General features: G+C 44.0%; 1 protein-coding gene across 1 annotated transcript; it reads right to left on the bottom strand.

Annotated features, from left to right (window-relative positions):
* Positions 1–201: 201 nt before the first annotated feature.
* Positions 202–21,715, bottom strand: ap4b1 (adaptor related protein complex 4 subunit beta 1). The gene is made up of 14 exons (XM_070969406.1): positions 21,623–21,715; positions 21,214–21,349; positions 20,804–21,028; positions 20,584–20,714; positions 18,356–18,503; positions 16,355–16,640; positions 15,525–15,623; positions 10,774–10,885; positions 10,096–10,179; positions 9,793–9,896; positions 8,768–8,975; positions 8,015–8,329; positions 5,112–5,249; positions 202–1,415 (listed from the first exon to the last, which is right to left on the bottom strand). Exons 2-14 carry the CDS (start codon positions 21,324–21,326, stop codon positions 916–918), a joined length of 2,463 nt encoding a protein of 820 aa, XP_070825507.1. The 5' UTR covers positions 21,327–21,349; positions 21,623–21,715; the 3' UTR covers positions 202–915.
* Positions 21,716–22,306: the final 591 nt, after the last annotated feature.

Here is a 22,306-nt window from a genome sequence, read left to right as displayed (position 1 = left end):
TCGTTCAAGTCCTCCTGGCCTCCACACTTCAGTCCATACTCAGCTCTTCACTGTCGTGAGTCAGTGACGCCTGGTTGTTGATCAAACAGGTGTGTCGTCACAGCCAAATGACATCCCACTGCCTGCACAGCTGAAGTTAACACCAACTGACTTATTTTATATGGGCATTCAGTTTACAGCAAGAGATCCACAGACAGACATAAAACTAAAAGGAATTCAGACGTTTTATTTGTTAAATCAGTGCATGTGTTTGTGTCTGCATCTACCTTCATCCAGCTATTATTATGATAACCTCCGATGTACACAAAAATCTGTGGAATATAATCTCCATTCAAGGGTCAGGTTGGGCATCTGGGAGTCCCTGAAATTGGCTCCTTGGTGCACAGACAAAAAGCCAAACATTATTTGCAATGTCTTTGAGTATCAGGGCCCCTCTCTAGCTCTGCATCTTGTGAGTAAGTCCGGTGCTGATTTCCAGCAGGCCATGTGTTTGTCTCTAAATATTATTTTCTTTCAGTCCTAAAGGGGGAAAAGACTTGATTTTGGTGTAGAGTATAGTCCAGTATAGTGCCCCCATCAGGTCAAATCCTACCTAAGTGGAACAATTCTTTAATCTACTTGTTTTAGTTGACTGTGAAAAAAACATCAAATTGTGGTGATTTGTAGCCCTCAGCAGAAGTTTCTTTCTTTACTGATTGTGGTCTTGTTAAATCATATTTTACTCTTGTAAAGACTCCACTCTCACATCAGTTATTTCAGCTGATACAACTTAAAATGTGCATGGTGCCACCTGTCTGTGTATGGTGGGTCTATGTGTGGTGACCTGTTCTTGACCTATTTGAGCCAAACAAGTCACCGTAAGAACCTTTGTAAGGATATGCAATAAGTTCAATGATGTGTGTTTGTAATGCACATTTAATTTCTCTCTGCAGACAGTGTGTGCAGTAAAGTGGTAAGAATGCAGAGAACTCCCTTCAGAGCTTTGTCATCTCTTGGTTGCTGCTTAAGAGTCACCTTTACACCCTCCTCCTCTTCCCCCTCTTTTCTCACAGACTCTCTCTTGCACATCCCGTCAGATGTGTCTTCCTCTCCCTCTTTGACTTGCTCCTTCTCCCTGCCTTCCACCACCTGTCCATCACATGTGCCTTTCTTACTTACTGTTCTCTGATTTCCAGTGTACAGCAGTTCGCCCAGTATGAGTGTGCTCTGGGAAATGTGGCCATGGTGTGCATACTGGGTATGTGTGTATAGGTACACCCTCCAGGGGAGTGTGTGTGGTGGCGTGAAGGCCAGCGTCTGGATATGGACCAGCTGCATCGCAGCCTGAAGACTTTGTGGTGAACAGTGGGGTATTGCAGTGTTCTGGACCCATTCTTCCAAGCGTACATAATCCTCCTCTTCCATTTTCTCAGCACCTAGCCACAACAAAACAAGGAGCAAAGTCTGAGAAACTGTTGTCAGACAGATGACATGAAGTAGAAGTATTAAGTGGCACGTAATGTTCAGTTCAGTGCTTCTGTAAGTGTACATAGATACATTCCTTCCTGCAGCTGTCAGACTACACAACAAGAACTGCTGAAAGTAATTTTTGGATAATTTATCTGTAAATCATCTGTAAATTACCTGTGCAATAATCTGGGCAATAACTGGTGCAATAATCTGTGCATTTATCTGTACAATAATCTGTACAATTCATCCTGTACATAACAGGATTTTATAATTTTATAATAAATTTATAATTTAAGATAATGCTTATTTTTTTACACTCTTTTGTATATACTTGCTGTTTTTTACCAAATGCTATCTTTTACTGGTGCTGCTGTAAATCGGAATTTCCCCTTGCGGGACAAATAAAGGTATACTGAATTGAATTGAATTGAATTGAATTGAATTGAATTGAATTGAATTGAATTGAATTGAATTGAATTGAATTGAAGAGTCAGCCTACAACCACAAGGCCAGTGAAGAGATGGTCAGAGGAGACATATGAGACACTGTAGGGCTGTCTTAAGGTGACAGACTGGCAGGCACTCTGTGAGCCGCATGGGGAGGACATTGACAGGCTCACAGAGTTCATCACGGACTATATCGCTGTCTGTGTGGACCCCACTGTCCCAGCCAGGACTATCCATTGTTATCCAAATAACAAGCCATGGGTGACAAAGGACATCAAAGTCATCCTCAATGAGAAGAAAAGGGCTTTCAGAGCTGGTAACAGGGAGGAAGTGAGAACAATACAATTCAATATACCTTTACTTGTCCCGCAAGGGGAAATTCCAAGACAGGAGAAAAACAGGAGGAAGCTGGAGTGGAAACTCCAGCAGAACAACTTGAGAGAGGTCTGGAGTGTTATGAGGACCATCACTGGCTTCAGAACGACCAACAGCAGAGGAGCTGAAGGCACTGTTGACAGGGCCAATGAACTGAATCTGTTCTTTCATGGATTTGACACTTCAGGCCTGGCTCATCTCTCCTCTGACTCCTCTGCTGCCTGTCCTGGATGACCACTACTTCTTACACCCCACCATCCTCCTGTGTGAGCCCTCTTCACACCTCCTCCTCCGGCTGCCAGACTGACTGTACTCTCCAACCTGAGGACTACACCCCTACCCCGCCTGTCACCTCCACAGTGTGCTTCACTGCTGACCAGGTGAGAAGACAGCTGATAAGACTCCACCCAAACAAGGCTCCAGGCACTGATGGTGTCAGCCCCAGGGTGCTCAAAGCCTGTGCCCCCCAGCTGTGTGGAGTTCTTCACCATGTCTACAACATGAGCCTAAGTCTCCAGAGGGTCCCCATGCTGTAGAAGATATTGTGCCTTGTTCCTGTGCCAAAGACATCATGGCCCAGGTCCTCCAAGGACTGCAGACCTGTGGCACTGACCTCCCACATCATGAAGACCCTGGAGAGACTCGTCCTGGAGCAGCTCCGGCCCATGGTCAAGCCACTGTTAGACCCCTTCAGTTTGCCTATCAGCCCCAACTTGGAGTTGAGGACGCCATCATCTACCTGCTTAACCATGTCTACGCCCACCTGGACAAGCCGGCGAGCACTGTGAGGGTTATGTTTTTTGACTTTTCCAGTGCATTTAACACCATTCGTCCAGCTCTACTGGGTGACAAGCTGACAGCAATGCAGGTGGACGCCCCTGTAGTGTCCTGGATTGTGGACTACCTGACTGGCAGACCACAGTATGTGTGCCTGCAACACTGTGTGTCAGATAGAGTGGTCAGCAACACTGGGGCCCCACAGGGGACCGTTCTCTCTCCCTTCCTCTTCACCCTCTACACCATGGACTTCAACTACTGCACAGAGACCTGCCATCTTCAGAAGTTTTCTGATGACTCTGCGATAGTTGGATGTATCAGTTAGGGTGATGAGGATGAGGACAGGGCTGCTGTGGACAACTTTGTCACATGGTGTGAGCAGAACCATCTGCAACTAAACGGGCACAGTGAGAGATCCATCCCACCAAAATGCACCACTGAACGCTACAGGAAATCATTCCTGCCTGTGGCCATCAACCTGTACAACTCCTCCCTCTGAATGGCCCTTATTTTCAGTATATATATTTGTTTAGTTATCTGCATACATATTTTTTTTAATATATATATATGTAACCTGGTTAGAAAATTATCATACATTGTGTTTAAGTTTATATTAAGATAAAATATGTGACTTGTTTAAAAAGACATCTGGAAGGACGGAAGGTGGCATTATAACAGTGCATTCAGTTAAAAGGTTAAAAATAGTGCAAAGATCCTTTTAAATATGGTTAATAAAGCTATTTCATGTTTGTGTTAAAAAGATAAAATCTGATAAATAAGTTAAAAAAAATGCAGAGGCATTGGTATAAATATTGAGTTTTGTTTTGAAGAGTTCATGATTGTAAAAGCAAGTGGTATGTGTGAATAAGAGCAATGCTAATCATTCATGGGTTGAGGTGGGTGACTGACAAGTGTGCAGAAACAGGAAGTGAGAACCTGAGCTAAGTTTCTACCACTTGACTGACAAAGTCGCGACGGAGAAAAAGTCCATGTCAAGTGTGCAGACACATGTGTAGCTGATGTCTTAGACTTACAACTCGTTAGTCTGTGTCCAGACATTCATGTTGCACATTTTGCATTCATTAGCCAAGTGAATGGACTCGTAGCTGCTAACGCCGGAGGCTTTTGTTCATCGTTTCTGACGTGGAAACCCTGAAGATTCATCAGAGACTTCTGTGAGTTAATCTTGCTGTAATAGTTTATGGCTCAGAGAGCACTAGACCTCGCTGGTGAGATATCCTGTTAATTATCTTGTTCTTCACCAAAACTCAGACTGGTTAAAGCGCAGAGACTGTGACTGCTTGGACACCTGCCTGCCGTCCTGTCCCGCTCCAGAGGGCTGGAGACTGGTAACCCTGCAGACTGGACTCTAACTCTTGAGGTACCACTGTTTTATTTTCTGCTCATTTGAGTGAACCGGCCATGAGTTTTGGGCCACACCGCTCCCCAGCCTCGCATCAGGCCTGCAACAAGGACTTTTCTGCAGTTTATGTTATTTATGCTGGCTTAGGTGTGTGTGTGTGTTGAGTGTGGGCCCACTGGGTAATAATTTGGGTTTTGTTTTGAAAGTCAATTGAATATTGGTTATTGTGTGTTTTGATTTAGATGTAACTGTGACATCTGAATATTTAAGAGAGAACCATATTATTTCAATTTGATTTATTTATTTTATTGTTTTGGAAAGTAAACAATACATTTCTTACGTTTAAAATGAGTTTCAGCCTGGTGTTTATTATCATTTGTTAAAGGAGACCCATGACATTGAAGGGGTGTATTAGCACAGGATAAAAACAATTAACACTACCTTATAATTTGTTATAAATACACTTAAGTTCAGTCATATAGAGAACTCAAGGCCCTTCCCTGAATAAAATAGGGTTAACTGGGTTATATATATATATATATATATATATATATATTCTCTCTTTTAATTGCAATTACATGTTTTTCTCTTCCATATCTCTTCTTGATCCCTTCTATTTCTTCTATTCTTTTAAGGAGCACTGTAACAAAAACAATTTCCCCCAGGATAAATAAAGTATATTTGATTCTGATTCTGATTACCGTGCTCAACCTGTTGCTGCAGCCACAGCCGCTCAAACTCCTCTGGGCTGAGAGCCGGGAGGAGGGACAAACTGAGGGGGACCATGACGCTGGAAGCTGGGACATCAGCAGAGGAATCTGTACACGGACTGGCAATGTCTGGGAGAGAGGGAAGAAGAGAGAATAAGGATGCAGCAACAGGAAACCGAATGGTGGACAGAGCGAAGGAGGCGAACAGAGAGGGAAGATAAGGTTGAGGTGGGGGGGGATAGGATGGGTGCCAGACAAAAAGATTTGTGAATAAAAATGGCACTGCATTCCCAGAAATGGTCCTTAACCTTGCATAAAAAAAATGTTTGTTTTTTTTTACGTAAGTTTGATCCAAGGAGACTCATTTAAAGTGACATGCAGATATTTTTGATCCTCTCAGTAGTATCACAGTAGAGATGAGTAAGCTACAGTAGCGTCAGAGCGTACTCAGACAATTGCACTTATTGCACACATTACTGTTATAGATTATTTTTGAAACTAATGCATTTATTGAACTTTCATAAATAGTTCAACACATAGATTTACAAATTGACTAAGACTAAGATGCCCGTTCCCACTAAGGCACAATCTACCAACCTTGACAAGGCATAAAATCTTTGAAAGTTGAATGAGATAGACATAGAAGCCAACAAAAAAATAAGAAAACATACGACATCCACAAATATGATTAAAAGAGAAAGCTTCTACAGATTTGTCCCCCTCTAAAAATAAAATGTCTCTGTATTTTATCTCAGGAGTGGTTTAAGGAGTGTTTTGTTTTACCTGTGTTGCTTAAGTTACAACCCCTGTTCAAAAAAAGTTGGGACACTGTGTAAAACACTTTCAAAATATTAGACAAAACTATATCAAAATTCATATGGCAAAATAGGAAATATATAATTACATTTACGACACTTCATTGCCTGAAAGAAATAGGGGATTGAATGTACCTAAATTAAAAAAAATTACTATTGGGCAACGCAAATTAAGGCCATAATTATGTGGATCACTAGACAGATGCCGTGCGGGTGGGAATGGAGCAAAGATCATGTCAACATACACCTTTGGAATCACTTCCATTCTTGACTCAAAAGACATGGAAGAAGCTCAAGACTGGTAATAACTGGATCAGAGTAACAATGTCAAAATAAGGGCATTAGTTAGCAAAGAATTGAAACTGTCAAGCTCCATTTGTAGGGCCTCTAATATAGCAAGAAATCCAGGCTTTTTACCTTCCATGATGGACGTAGGTTATAACAATTGGACAAACAGGGGATTAATATTCATTGTACAAGTGTTTGATGGACAAAACATGAAGTTCTTTGAACAACTCAGTTTTTCAAAGGACTCAGTTGTTCAGTTGGGAATTTAATCTGCCAGCCCAAGACTTTAACAAATTCCTACAACTAAGACATTACCTTCAGAAACATACAGAATGGGAAAATATTTGTAACACGCCATCCAAATTATAGGAACTTCGATGTCATTTACAGGGGAAGAGACAAAAAAGGGAGTTATATCAAAAATTTTTAAAGCAATACAACATGAATCTAATGGAAACAGTATGGATGTCAAAGAAAGATGGGCATTGGAAACAAAAATTAGAATAACGGATGAACAATGGGAGGAAACATTTAAAGCAGGGCATAAATTAACTACATGGCAGGAATTGCAATGGAACGTGAAAATGCGTTTTTTAACACTCCATCTATCACCTCAAAATATAGTAAAACATCTGATCTATGTTGGAGGGGCAGCGGATCAGTGGGGGACTTAAATTCTGGGACTGCCAAAAACTCCCGGAGTTCTGGAAGAATGTTGAAAAAGAGATTAAAAAGATTTTGGGTATTAACTTTGCTTTAGACCCTGAACTCTATTTACTGGGGATACTCCCTGATAATATGACAGACAGGTATTTGATTTCTTTATTGAGAACTCTGCTCTTAGTAACAAAGAAAACGCTAACAGTTTCCTGATTGAAGCCGCAGCCCCTTACCATATCGCAATGAAGAGACGGGGTAAAACAGGTGTTTAGCATGGAGAAAATCACAGCAAGATTACAGCTGAACACACAGGTTTATTGAAAGATGGTCACCTGTATATGCATCTCCATGTTGTATGTTCTTTGTATTATATGTGTTCAATAAAAAAGGAGTTCTAAAAAATGTATACACATGAGATATAATGTGTTAATTAGTGAGCTTTAAAGGTGCAGGTAAGCTGATTTTGCTACCTTCAGACAGTGCTCCAGGGAACAGTCAAATGTTTCCTAATGGTTTTATATCCTTTGCCAAATCTATACATTGACACAATTTGATCACAGAGGTTCTTGAACTTTCTTTTGTTTTGGTCAGCCAAGCATTGGTCTATCCATGGCAATAGCTGCAGCCATCGCCCTAGCAACAGCAATAGCTACAACAATAGCCAGAGCAATAAGCATAGCTACAGCCACAGTGGTAGCTACAGCAAAAGCATAAGTCCAGTTGTAGCTGCTCTGCACTGACTTCCTCGAACATTCAGGATTAATTTTAACGTCCTCCTCCTGTGTGTGTGTGTGTGTGTGTGTGTGTGTGTGTGTGTGTGTGTGTGTGTGTGTGTGAGTGTTGCAAAGGCGGTGGTTCACGTGGGAGTAGGTGTGTGCACGGAGTGTGTGTGTATAAAGGTGTGCACTCACCTGTGACACAGATGAGAGAGTGTCTGTTGATAGAGTCCTTGACTGGGTGAGTATGTGTATGGCTGAGAAAGTCTCATGGTTATATTATCAACAAAATTTAATGAGAATGTTGCAAAAAATCTTACAAATCTTAAAAATCTTATAAATCGTACAATGCCTCCACTAAAGGACTTGCCACTGTATAAGTTACATAACAGAAATATTCAATGTCTTCACTCACCTGAATGAACCTTCTCAACTGGGCTACAGTTCAGTGTGTCTGAGAGGTCAGTGTTTGGCTTGGGGTCAAAGGTCACATGTTCAGGACTTCCTCTGCTGGCTGACTCTGTCTCTGTGGTTCTCTGCCTCAGAGGCTCCAGAGTGTTAAAGCTGCATGCCCATTGGCTGATAGGCTCAGCGGGGCGGCCAATCAGAACACCCAGGGAAGGGTCTGACCTCCGACCGTGGAGGACCTTTCGAGTCTCTTCTATCCCACAATGTAACAAGCGGTAGTAGAAAAGTGCCTGGTCACGTATGCACATGTCTGTATCCTCCTCTGAGAAAACAAAAGAGTGTTGATATTGTCATCTCTTAGTCTTTTCCTCTCTGTTTAACACCCCCAACCACACACCCCCGACACACACACACGCACATACACACGCGCGCACACACACATGCAGTGTTTTTATCACTTGTGGGGACATTACATAGACTTACCCTAACCCTAACCATAACCACTATTTGCCTATTCCTAACCCTGTACCTAACCTAACCTTACCTAACCTGTAACCCTATCCTCAGTCTGCACCCTGAAATTTAATGATTTACATTAAGGGTACCTGCATTTTGTCCCCATAAGGCAGGTGAGTCCCCACAATGTGACTGTGTAAACAGATTTTTGTCCCTACAATGTGATAAATACCTGGTCATACACACGCGCGCACACACACACACACACACACACACACACACACACACACACACACACACACACCTATGCAGTAGTGCAAAAGTCTTCCAAGCATGTCTTGTGTCTCAGCAGGCCTGCACAAAAACAGCCTCATTGTGGTTGTCAGAAGCTCCATCTTGACTCCCAGAGAGGCCTCGCTCCTCACTCCGTCAATGAACACCTCCAATGTGTAGGGGGCACTGGAGATCCGCTCCCCATACACACCGAGCAACCACAGCAAGGCCTGCCTGCCCTAATGGAGGATGAGGGGGATGAGCAAAAGATTCAGACTCAATTTAAAGGCCCTCAACACCCACTGAGGTGTTACTCAGGCTGATCAGGACACTTTCACTGAAGAAACATTTTAATGCAGGACTTGACTATATGTGACTATTTTGATATTGAGGTATTGCTACTTTTACATAAGGATCGGAATGCTTCTTCCACTACCGCAGACTGAGAGTGAAAGATTTGAAAAAAAGTGACTTCTCTTTTTATGGGAAAATATCTAAATAGAAGGACAGCAGGAAAGAAGGGTAAAAAAAGATGCCTGTGAATATTCTCATTCATCCAGGTCATGGTAAGCTTCAGGGCATTCAACTGATCGCAACTGGACTTTGTCAGTTTGTCCTGGAAGACGTTTCGCCTCTCATCCGAGCAGGCTACCCTTTACAAAGGTAAAAAAAAAAACATGACAATCCTGTCAAAAATGGGAGGGTTGACAGGTCTTGGTTGTGGACATGAAAATTATTAAACAAATAATCAGATACTGTTTACTGAGAACCGTATACACGACTTAAATACTACAATTCATCCACTGTATACACTGTATACATCCATCCAATTCACTGAAATGAAGCACAGGCCCAGGGACCAAAGGAGCAGTGGTGAGAAGCAACTAACTACATTTACTCATGTACTGTACTTTAGTACACTGCTGAACTTTCTGCAATCCTTCTATTGTACTACATTACATTGTGGAATTAATCATTTAACTTAAAGTATGTGAAGGTTTTGGTAGTGACATATTGACATCCAGGCAGTGTGTGGTTGTGGCAGCAGTGTCTGACCTGGCTATCCTGCAGTGTCTCCTCGCAGCCCTCAAGAGCCAAACACACAGTGTCACTACACTGAGGACATACCCACACCAGGTCACGCATTGTCTGCACCACTGCTGCGGAGTGGGGGTGGGGGAGAGAGAGAAAAACAGCAAAGAGTGAGAACTGTTGTGGAGGTAGACTACATGGAAAAGCGGGTGCAGGTAGCTGTGAGAGAATGAACTGGCTCTTTGGTCTCATTGGAAAAAAACATGCAGCTTCAAAATGACAGACAACAGTAAACTGTATGTGGATGTGTGGAGTAACAGGTCTTACCAGAGGTGATGTGCTCCTGTTTGAGTGCAAGTAGTCCAGTAAGGATCTCTAGACAGCAGTCACTGTAGCTCCGTCCAATCCGACCTGCACCCAGCCCGCACAGGATAACACAGGATATGGATGAGAGTATGAGCATAACCATAGAGAATCTAACACCAACACCACATCCTACCTTTAAAGCCCTATTTTAAAATCCTAAAAAACAATGACTAGATCATTCAAAATAGCAGGCTTTGTGTCAAAACTGAATGTTTTCATTATCATCCTCTATTAACTGTTCAGTGAGGGTGATGAGTATAATGTTTATGTTGCAATACAGGGAAGTGGAGTTGGAAATGAATGAAGGAGATGAAAGGACAAGCACTAGTTGGCGTGAACACAGCAGGTAACATTGCCATAGAAACATGTAGTCTGACTCGTAATCTGCCAAATATTTGTAGATATTAACATTTGAGAAATAAGTTTGAAGACAAGGAAACGGAAAAAAAAAAGCAAAGTTTCAGAACATACCACAGAAGTTTATGAGTACAAAGATATGCTACTGTGAGCTAGAAGAATAGAGGACATAATAAAGTGCCTGGTGTGGTTTGGTTTTTCTTGTAATAAAAACAGTGTGTGTGCATGGTCATGCATTATACTGCCACATAATAGTAGGAGTTTGTATGTGTGTCTCTTTACCTATAGCTGAGATTGCTGCCTGGGAAGTGTCAGTGTTGACATCAGTGCAGTATCCTTTCAGCTCATCCAGTAACATTGACACATTCTCATCGTTCACCAGCTCCACCAACACCTGCAAACACAACAGTACAAGCTTGACTTTTATCAATGTACTCGACTGCTACTGCTAATACTGGGTAGTTAAAAAAAAAAAAAAAAAAACTTGAAACAGCAGACGGCAAGATATCCTGACTTTTAATCTCTAAAATGGGTCAAGCTCCAAACGCTCGTCTGTTGTACACTTTCTGAACCCTTTAAGTTATTGAACCTGCATCACAGTATGCAATGAATCAGCTGTTATCCTTATTTTGTTTGCACACTGAGAGCCATATAAGTCTGCCTTTCTTTCTGATTACTCTAAAGGCAAGTTATGCTCCCAAATGTGCTGAAAATAATGGCTCAAATAAATTATAGTTCACCATTTTTGAGAAATCACTTTTTTATTGAGAGTTAGATGAGAAGACTGATACCACTCCTCCTTGAACCGACACCTTATCGTGGTGGAGGAGTTTGAGCACCCGAATGATCCTAGAGGCTGTGTTGTCCGGGGCTTAATGCCCCTGGTAAGGTCTCCCAAGGCAAACAGGTTGTGGGTGATGGGTCAGACTAAGAGCGGTTCAAAAGCCCCTTATGAAAGAAAAAAAATTGAGGAAGCTTCGTCGCCCAGATTGGCCTCACCGGGGCCCCACCCTGGAGCCAGGCCTGGGGCTCGCAGGCAAGTGCCTGGTGGCCGGGTCTTTGCCCACGGGACCCGGCCGGGCACAGTCTGAAGGAGCGACGTGGGCCCGTCTTCCCGTAGGCCCACCACCCGCGGGAAGGATCAGAAGGGGCCGGTGCTATGTGATATGGGTGGCAGTCATGGGCAGGGGCCCCGACGACCCAAACCCTGGACAACGACTCTGGCTATGGGGACATGGAATGTCACCTCGCTGGGGGGGAAAGAGCCTGAGCTAGTGTGGGAGGTTGAGCGGTACCGGCTAGAGATAGTCGGGCTCACCTCCACGCACAGTCTGGGCTCTGGAGCCCAACTCCTTGAGAGAGGTTGGACTCTCTTCTACTCTGGAGTTGCCCGCGGTGAGAGGCGGCGAGCTGGTGTGGGCTTGCTTATAGCCCCCCAGCTCAGCCGCCATGTATTGGAGTTCTCCCCGCTGAGTGAGAGGGTCATTTCCCTGCACCTTTGGGACGGGGATAGGTCTCTCACTGTTGTTTCGGCCTATGGGCAGTACCCGGCCTTCTGGAGTCCCTGGGAGGGGTACCGGAAAGTGCTCCAACCGCGGACTCCATTGTTCTGCTGGGGGACTTCAATGCTCACGTGGGTAGCGACAGTGATACCTGGAGGGGTGTGATTGGGAGGAATGGCCTCCCCGATCTGAACTCGAGTGGTGTCCTGTTATTGGATTTCTGTGCTAGTCACACTGCTAGTCACGAACACCATGTTCAAGCATAAGCATGTCCATCAGTGCACGTGGCAGTAGGACACCCTAGGCCGAAGGTCAATGATCGACTTTGTAGTCGTATCATCTCACCTTCGGCGGTATGTCTTGGACACTCGGGTAACGAGAGGGGCTGAGCTGTCAACTGATCATCACCTGGTGGTGAGTTGGATTCGCTGGCAGGGGAGGAAGCGGGACAGACTTGGCAGACCCAAACGTACCATGAGGGTCTGTTGGGAATGTCTGGCAGAACTCGCTGTCAGGGAGGTTTTCAACTCCCACCTCCGGGAGAGCTTCAACCAGATTCCGAGGGAGGTTGGAGACATCGAGTCCGAATGGAAAATGTTCTCCACTTCCATTGTTCCGTCCGTAGCTGTGGCCGTAAAGTTGGCGGTGCCTGTCGTGGCGGCAACCCCCGAACCCGGTGGTGGACACCGGAAGTAAGGGATGCCGACAAGCTGAAGAAGGAGTCCTATCGGGCCTGGTTGGCTCATGGGACTCCTGAGGCAGCTGACGGGTACTGGCAGGCCAAGCGTGCAGCAGCTCGGGTGGTTGTAGAAGCAAAAACTTGGGTCTGGGAGGAGTTCGGGGAGGCCATGGAGGAGGACTACCGGTCGGCCTCGAGGAAATTTTGGCAAACCGTTCGGCTCCTCAGGAAGGGGAAGCAGCTTTCTGTCAACACTGTTTATAGTGGAGATGGGGAGCTGTTGACCTCGACTGGGGATATTGTCGGGCGGTGGAAGGAATACTTCGAGGATCTCCTCAATCCCACTGTCATGTCTTCTGTAGAGGAAGCAGAGACTGGGGACTTGGAGGTCGATTCACCCATCACCGGGACTGAAGTCACTGAGGTAGTTTGCAAGCTTCTCAGTGGTAAAGCACCGGGGGTGGATGAGATCCGCCCTGAGTACATCAAGTCTCTGGATGTTGTAGGACTGTCTTGGTTGACACGCCTCTGCAACATCGCGTGGCAGTCGGGGACGGGGCCTCTGGACTGGCAGACTGGGGTGGTGGTCCCTCTTTTTAAAAAGGGGGAACGGAGGGTGTGTTCCAACTATCGGGGGATCACACTCCTCAGCCTTCCTGGGAAAGTCTATTCCAGGGTACTGGAGAGGAGGATACAGCCAATAGTCGAACCTCGGATTCAGGAGGAACAATGCGGTTTTTGTCCTGGCTGTAGAACACTGGACCAGCTCTATACCCTCCACAGAGTGCTTGAGGGTTCATGGGAGTTTGCCCAACCAGTCCACATGTGCTTTGTGGACTTGGAGAAGGCATTCCACTGCGTCCCTCGCGTCATTCTGTGGGAGGTGCTCCGGGAGTATGGGGTTGGAGGCCCTCTGTTGAGGGCTGTACAGTCCCTGTACAACCGGAGCAGGAGCTTGGTCCGTATTGCCGGCAGTAAGTCGGACCTGTTCCCAGTGCATGTTGGACTCCGGCAGGGCTCCCCTTTGTCACTGGTACTGTTCATCATTTTTATGGACAGAATTTCTAGGCGCAGCCAGGGGCCAGAGGGGGTTCGGTTCGGGAGCCGGCAGATTTCGTCTCTGCTTTTCGCGGATGATGTTGTCTTGTTAGCTCCCTCAAGCTAGGACCTTCAGCATGCACTGGGGCAGTTCGCAACCGAGTGTGAAGCAGCTGGGATGAGAGTCAGCACCTCCAAATCCGAGGCCATGGTTCTCAACCGGAAAAAGGTGGCTTGCTCCCTTCAGGTTGGGGGAGAGTTCCTGCCTCAAATGGAGGAGTTTAAGTATCTTGGGATCCTGTTCACGAGTGAGGGAAGGATGGAGCGTGAGATTGACAGGTGGATCGGTGCAGCGGCTACAGTAATGCGGTCGCTGTACCGGTCTGTCATGGTGAAGAAGGAGCTGAGCCTTTTGGTTCAGCTCTCGATTTACTGGTCAATCTACATTCCCACCTTCACCTATGGTCATGAACTTTGGGTCATGACTGAAAGAACGAGGTCCCGAATACAAGCGGCTGATTTGACTTCCCTCTGCAGGGTGGCAGGGCGCTCCCTTAGAGATAGGGTGAAGAGCTCTGTCACCTGGGAGGAGCTCAGAGTAGTGTCCCTGCTCCTCCACATCGAGAGGAGTCAGCTGAGGTGACTGAGGCATCTTTATCGGATGCCCCCTGGACGCCTCCCTAGGGAGGAGTTCCAGGCATGTCCCACCGGGAGGAGGCCACGGGGAAGGCCCCGCTAGGGGAAGTGTCCGGGGAGAGGGAAGTTCGGGCGTCCCTGCTCAGACTGCTCCCCCCGTGACCTGGCCCTGGATGAAGCGGGAGAAAATGGATCGATGGATGGACTGATACCACTCTCGTGTCCATATGCAATTGGGCTGGAGCCACAAGGTGGTTAGCCTAGCTTAGCAGAAAGACTGGAGACAGAGGAAACAGCAAGACAGGCTCTGTCCCAAGTTAAAATCTTGTTTGCTTAATCCATACAAAAAATGAAGTTTATAAACAGCATGTTGCAGGTTTCCGGGGAGTTATGTGCTGGACTACTTCTCAGCTTAATGTTGCATTATTGAAAGAATGTACCATTTTTTTAACCCATGAATAAATAATTGTCTCTGTGTGAGTTTTGGTCCTATCTACAGTATAATAGTTTATTAGATGATGGGATGATCACCTACACTAGAAAGAAGGGGTGGGACCGAGTTTACAAGAGAGCAAGCATGCAGGAAATATGTAAAAAAAAAAAAAAAAAGGCGGCATCTGTACAGTCTTCAACCTCATGTTAAGCCCGGCAACGCTGCCTTGTTTTGCATTTGTTAAAAATGAAAAGAAATCAGCCAAAATGGATGCAAAAGTATGACGTCGTCATTTGGACTGTTTGGACTGAGTGAAGAAGCAAAGCCCTGAAAAGGTGGCAGGTTGTAAAAGAAGTTTAACATAACAGGCCACCACAAAGTCAAAGATGTGGTGTCCTCTGTTGGCTGGAATCTCCACTGGATTCTGTGGTCTGACTGCACAGCAACAATAACACCAGCTGACTCGCTGATCAGCATCGTCTAAACTATAAGTATAAAAGTGTCAAAGAAAGAATGATTGATAAGCTTTTTGTTGCATTTTAAATGGGAGTACACGGTTATGTACAGTCTGGTAAAGAAGGAAGTTTATGGCATCATTGGTTTCAAGTCTGGTTTCAGTTGGACAATTTACTACTATTTACAAAAACAGCAAAGAGCACCATAGCTGCAGTGAGAGAGGAAGCAGATTGACATAATAAAGAAGAAAAAAAAGAAGGAATAGAAAGCTGAGTCGAACAGGCATCACCTGCATCTTCCTTTGCTTAATGTAAGCTGGCTCAGCATAGCCACAGAAAAACCGTTTGTAGTGGGCTCCCATTAGTCCAGGAACAGAGCGCAACAGCAACTGCAAGATAAAGACACAACTTCATATCTCAAACTGTATCCAAGCAAACATCTGACAAGAAATATCTACTAACAGAGAAACTAATAAACGAAAGTAAACAGTGATGCTGAAAATCCCCACAAGCACAATACTTCACGTCCCCCCTTCAATCATTACTCATGTGACTTGAGCAAAGTTAGTGTCCACTCATCTTTCATTCAAATACCGAGAGCCTGTTTCAGGGCCTTTAAACACATATGCAAAGTATAAGGCTTTCTCATGCAAACAATGCCATCTGTCAGACAAAGGTATCTTTCAATTTTGCATTGGGTCTTTCAATATCTCTTCAGGCTAATGTGGAGTTAGTTTCTGGAAAAGTCTTCCTATATATATGGCTAGACACATTATTTATTCTTTTTTTTTTTTTTTTTTTAACTCTTTTTGAATGCATTTGGTTTTCCCTTTCTTCTTCTTCTCTTTTAACACCTATTCATAGCATGTATCACAGCACCGTAACCTTCCATTATTGTTGTGCAAAGTACAAGTATAAAATACAATAAAAACCTGTATTAGTATAGTAATAGTAGTAGTTATATACGTTGCTTGAGTTATTGCTTGTAGATGAAATCTGCTATATTAATAGAATCTTGCTTTATGCAAGCTAGTCAAGGCTGACAGGATAAAATATCACTTAAACAAAGAATAAAACAACAAAAAGAGTCAAATATTACAATACAATTATTCACACCGACCTGTATGTGGCAGAGGGCAGTGAACCTCATCTCTCTGGACACACTCCCACAGGCAGCCAGCAGGGGGCCACGCACTCGCTCCAGGGCTGCCAGACTGACAGCAGGCAGGCCAGTGCAGAGGCTGAGGAAGAGGCTAAGTGTGGCAGCCACGACTAGGGGGTGAGGGCTGACCAAGGAGGCATCCAGCAGGGACAGGATGTCAAAGAGCTCGTCCTCTGACTGAGGCTGGTAGCGCTGGAGGATCTTCAACACCTCACACTGACCCCAAACATCACACTCCTTCAACCTGGGATGACAGACACAGAGACTTCAACCTCACAACATGGGCAGAGTGTATGCTACTGAAGTGTCTTTGAGCAAAGCAGCTTTAACAGTCTGGCAATATTTTATATTTTGGATGTCAATGTCTGTCAGCTGGTCAGTCCATCATTTTTGTCCAGACTGCAATATCTCAACTATTAGATGGGTTATCACAAAATTTTGTGAACACACTCATGGTCCATAGAGAATTAATTCTAATCACTGATCCCCTGACTTTTCCTCTAGTGCCACCATGAGGTTCACATTTGTGGTTAAGCATTACTTGAATTTCTTTAAAATTTGGTTCACTTATGATCTTCTGACTTTTCATCCAGCACCATTATTTTTATTCGTCTAGTAGGAATGACACAGCCTGAGCTGTGCTATGTGTTTCATACTAATTAGTGGTGATTAGCATGCTAACAGAGGCACGGTGGCACAGCAGGTAGTGTGCATGCCTCACAGCAAGAAGGTCGCTGGTTTGATCCCCAGGTCGGGCGGGGCTTTTCTGTGTGAAGTTTGCATGTTCTTCCCGTGCATGTGTGGGTTCTCTCTGGGCACTCCGGCTTCCTCCCACAGACCAAAAACATGCTCATTAGGTTAATTGGTCACTCTAAATTGTCCTCAGTTGTGAGTGTGAGTGTGAATGGTTGTCTGTCTGTATATGTTGCCCTGCGATCGGCTGGCGACCAGTTCAGGGTGTAGCCCGCCTCTCGCTCGATGACAGCTGGGATAGGCTCCAGCCCCCCCTGCAACCCCGAAAGGGATAGTTAGGTATAGAAAATGGATGGATGGATGGGTAGCATGCTAACAGGCTAAACAATAGCTGTAAACATGGCGAACACTTTACCTGCTTAACTTCAGCATTTTAGCATTGTCATTCTGAGCATGTTAGCACGATGATGGTGGGATATATATACTATATATTTGTGAGCTGTTTTTCAAAGATTAAAATCCTCAGTGGGAACCAATGGGCTTGGAGCTGAGAGCCACAGTTAGGACAGGGAGGTCAGGCAGAGACACTGAGAGATGGACTGACAGACTGTTGGTTTCTTTGTTTCATGGGGTTTGTTGACCATAAGAACAATGTATGCCCAGCCTTACGCTTGAAGTGCAGCACATGAGTAAATGTAATGTACTGTTTCCACCACTGTCTGTCTATCGTACTGGCATAATCAAATTGTATGTTTCATGTTAATTCTGACTTAAAATCAAATGCTAGAAAGCAGTTCATTTGGGAAGGCTGAAGAGAAAATATCCTGAAGGAAAGGAAATGTCCCGCAAATGTAAAGCCTGCAGTTTTAAATGGAGAGATTCAATGTGCAGCAAAATTTGCTTAGACAGAAATTTATCAGGAAGCTACTGAGAAGCAATTTGGCTTTGCTGATTAGATTAACTGTCTGTACATACTGGAAATGGCTGATGGTTACAAACAGAGACAAGGTCAGTACTGCAGATTCAGGTTCTTGTTAGATGTGGAATGAATGCAAAAACACAAGGAAGAAAAAGGCATTCTGCTTCTATAAAAACATAATGGGTGGCCACTCAGATCCAGTATTTAGAAGTCATTTCACTCCTCTAGTCTCTTAATATTATCTTTAAATATTTATCAAAACCCTAACTCTCAGCCAAACACACTTCCTTGTTTTGACAGTTGTCTTTTAGTGCCATGGCTCTTTGATGTTCCAACTCTGAGCTAACCTATTGAGGAGGTGATGGGTGATAGGTTTGTTAATAGCGACTCCTCCCTCCTCCTTCAGGATCTCCTCCAGAGCTCGGAGGCAGTTCACCATCACCACAGGGTCTGGGTCCCTCAGCAGGCCATACAGCTCATTCACCACTGCAGCATCTGGAAGAATCACACCCAGGTTAGTGGCCGTGATGTGGATGCATGAACAGAGCACGAACATGTGTTTAGACATGTACACATCAACTGCTTGTAGAGGTGGGGTGAAGATAACATTGTTCTTCTCAGAATCTGGACACAGTGGTTGGCACACCTATTCTTTACTTGCTCTTTTAAAGCAGAATACTGTTCTGCACCTTTGTTTAATAACAGTATTTGATGTCTGAGAAAAAAAAAGACATTTCATGCCTCTGTTGGAGATAATATGTTTCCATCTTTTGAGTGGTTACAATGGAACTATAAAACTTCACGTGTGTGAAGTAAAATAATGCACAATATCATTAAGCTCCAGAACAATTGAGCTCATGTTCCACAAGGAGGCATATCTGTTCTATGTGAAAGAGTCTCTAAACTAAGGTGTACAACTACTATGTAAGATCTGAAACATCTTAATGTCATTAGAGGTCATAGGCGTCAGGTCACAGAGTTCTGCATAAGCTCAGATTTCTAGATTTCACCAGTCTATACTACAATATATCATAATGATAATGATAGTGCTGTCAATCGATTAAAATTTTCGATCTCATGAATGTCGTAGTTAACTTGCGGTTAATCGCAAATTACTCACACATTTTCATCTATTCTAAATGTCCCTTGAATTATCATTTTAATACTGTTATCAACATGGAAAAGTGGATAGGCTTGCTTTGTGCAAATGTTTTTTAGTTGAAAACAACAACGTGTAGTGTTATATTTCACACTATTTCACACATTCTCACTTTGAGCAGTCATTCACATTTGAATGAATCAAATCTCACACAATTTAACACTGTCAATAAACAGATGACAAAAAATAAACACTTGGTTACAAAAAAGCCCCTTCAACAACCCTTTCTAAGGGATCAAAACAGAGTGATGCAAGATAAAGTCACAAAGTGCACATCATTGTAAACTAAGACTCAGCCTATAGTGCAGTTAAACCATGGCTTAAACTTTCCTTTCTTAAGTTTCCTTTGAACATAACAGCATCCATACGCCTCTGTCGAAAGCCATCCATTGTCGCCTGGTTTTGACAAGAAGGCGGCAGAGAGTTTGCATCTGTCGTGTGTTTGGCCATCAAGTGGTATTTCAGACTGGATGTGCTACGGTGATAATTCAGTTCACACCGACAATACACACTTTAACTTTGGTCTTGTCAGTCGACCCATCTGGCAACTTTTTGAAACTAAACTTTCCATTCAGAATCTTGCTCGCATCCATTTCGGCGTTTCGCGCTTGACATCCATCCAAACCGGTGGCCACTCTATTACAGCTAGCAGGCAAGACCAAACATGTACGTGGGGCGTGGCTATTGTTTTGTTTCCGGTTTACAACCGGATCCTGTAGTTTTTCTTACGTTACTAGCAGTTGCCACAGCTTATAAAAAACTACAACGACGTTAAAATTGATTTGCGTTAATGCGTTAATAACGCAATATTTTTGACAGCACTAATAATAATATCAGAATAATAATTCATAAAACTATAAATGAGCTTATTAAAGGGCTATGACCTGATCACTAGATGCTAATACCTATCTCTGCACTCTGACCAAACAGTGATGTTTCCTACTTATATATTCCATATTGTTATTATTATTATTATTATTATCATTATTATTACTATTATCATTATTATTATTATTATTATTATTATTATTATTATTATTATATCCTTATACTGAACATTTTCCACCAATTACTTTTGGAATCTGAGCAGTTTAAGGTACAAAACCAATCCCTTATGTCCATGTCGTCATAAGCTCTCAGTCATTCTGGTTTGTTTTTAAACCCAGGCATGCAACTCACAATGATGTCGCCCTAAAAACTGTCCATAAAACAATTCTTTGTGAATGTTGACACCTGATAAAGGCCACAAGTTTACATGTGTCACAACAAAGTTTCTCTCAGTGTGACAAATCTCCATGCACCTAACAAGCAGGTGAGTTTCAGAACCCTGAAACTGCCACAGAAGTACAGGGAGAGACAGAAAGAATGACAGTGGGAAAGAAAAAGAGAAAGAAGAACGCCATCCATCCACTCTACCAATCTCCGAACTGGGTTGAAGATTGTGGAGTTTGGCCCAGCCAAGTACAGCCACCCGCCGCACACAAGCTGCTCTGTCCCTCAGTCCTGCAGTCAGAGGCTGCTCCACATACTCCACCAGACTGGTTAACCTGCGACACACAGTCAAAAATCCAGTTATTCCAGCAGTCACAGGCTGATGTGACAGCTCGCACTGACCTCAATGTGTGGAGCACCTCACCTGAGGTTGGTCATGTTCCTCAGGGCCAGGCTGCGGACCATGGGGTTTGGATCCTGACAATCTTTCCTCAGCGTATTGATGACGAGCAGGGACAGCTCAGGGTTTAAAGTGGCATAGGAACACAGGAAGACATAGACCAGTTTCTTCTGCACTATGTCTACTGTTGCACAGGCTTTTACCATCTCACTGAACAGGCCCGATACATCCACGCCCTGTGACATCGCCCTGAGACACAGAAAGAGGGAGAAGCTCCTGTAGTGTACACTACAACATGAAGTCAGATAGCAGTGAAGCAACGTCACTTTGGTTGTTTTGTACACAGACACACCAGCTGCTCTTCTATTCTACTTCTGACCACATGCTGTGGCACAGCATCTGACAGTCAGGAGGACAGCCTACGTGTGGCCTACCTGATGACTTTGAGGATGGTGTTCCTGTAGCGCAGCTGGTCGGACTGGACGTTGGGGTTGGACAGAGCTCTCCTCAGCTCCTTCACAGTGTCCTCACTGCCCAGATAAGGCATGATGGCGGCGGACCAGCAGCACACTGACACAGCAGAAAACAAGCGTCATGTTGCTTCTCACGTTAAAAGTACATACACACGATGCTAAACGTGAGCTTGCTGAATAAAGGGACCACGAGGGACGCTCGACAGAGATAAAGACAACAAATGTTCAACCGGTTTCGAAGAAAATCAATACAGACCAGAAGAGAACAGACTTTTCTTCACTGACACATACTCGACTCAATCCTGTAGATCTAAAATATAACTCACTATACCATTCTTAACACAACATCTGTTACTTTTAAAAACATTACCGTTTACACTTCAAATGGGAGATTTTTTTATTCGTGACACGGCTCAGATGACTGGATTGTTTACACCATGCACACTTCCGCATTTCTTCTTCTGCTTTTAGCTCTCTATTTCTCGACTAATGCTGCTCTCTGCTGGCTGGGGAAGAGATAACACTATGCCATTAAACAGCGGGCACTTCGTCAACAAGCCCACTCAAGTTGTTTCCTTTGGGACCTGTAAACCTGTAACCGCCAAAAATCCTTTCTTGTCCATCCAGATATTCTCATCAGCTCCATTTCTTTCCTCCTTTGGTTGCTTTTGCACTGCCACCATTTTGTCATTTCTCTTTTTTTTTTTCATCAACTGCTTCAGTATGAGACAAACCCTTTTCTGCTCTGACTTTAATCACTTTTACTTCATTACATCACTTTGCTGACCCGCATGATGGTTTCCCTCACATTTCAAGCTGTTAGAGAGACGTGAGCACATATGTAAAAATTATATGGATGTCTTAGGATTTTACTGTCCAGCAAGGGCTCAGCAACAACAGAAATACTCCTTCAGATTCTAACATACGTGTACTTCTGTTGAGTATTTTCATTTTGCTGCCTAGTCTATACTTTTTTACTTACTCTATTACTCCATCAAATTCATCTGACAGCAGTTATTTGTTATTTTGCAGAATAAAATAGGACATGATCATA

This window comes from Chaetodon trifascialis, chromosome 8 (assembly GCF_039877785.1).
Source record: "Chaetodon trifascialis isolate fChaTrf1 chromosome 8, fChaTrf1.hap1, whole genome shotgun sequence".
NCBI lineage: Eukaryota > Metazoa > Chordata > Actinopteri > Chaetodontiformes > Chaetodontidae > Chaetodon > Chaetodon trifascialis.
This window is presented reverse-complemented; position numbering and strand designations above follow the sequence as displayed.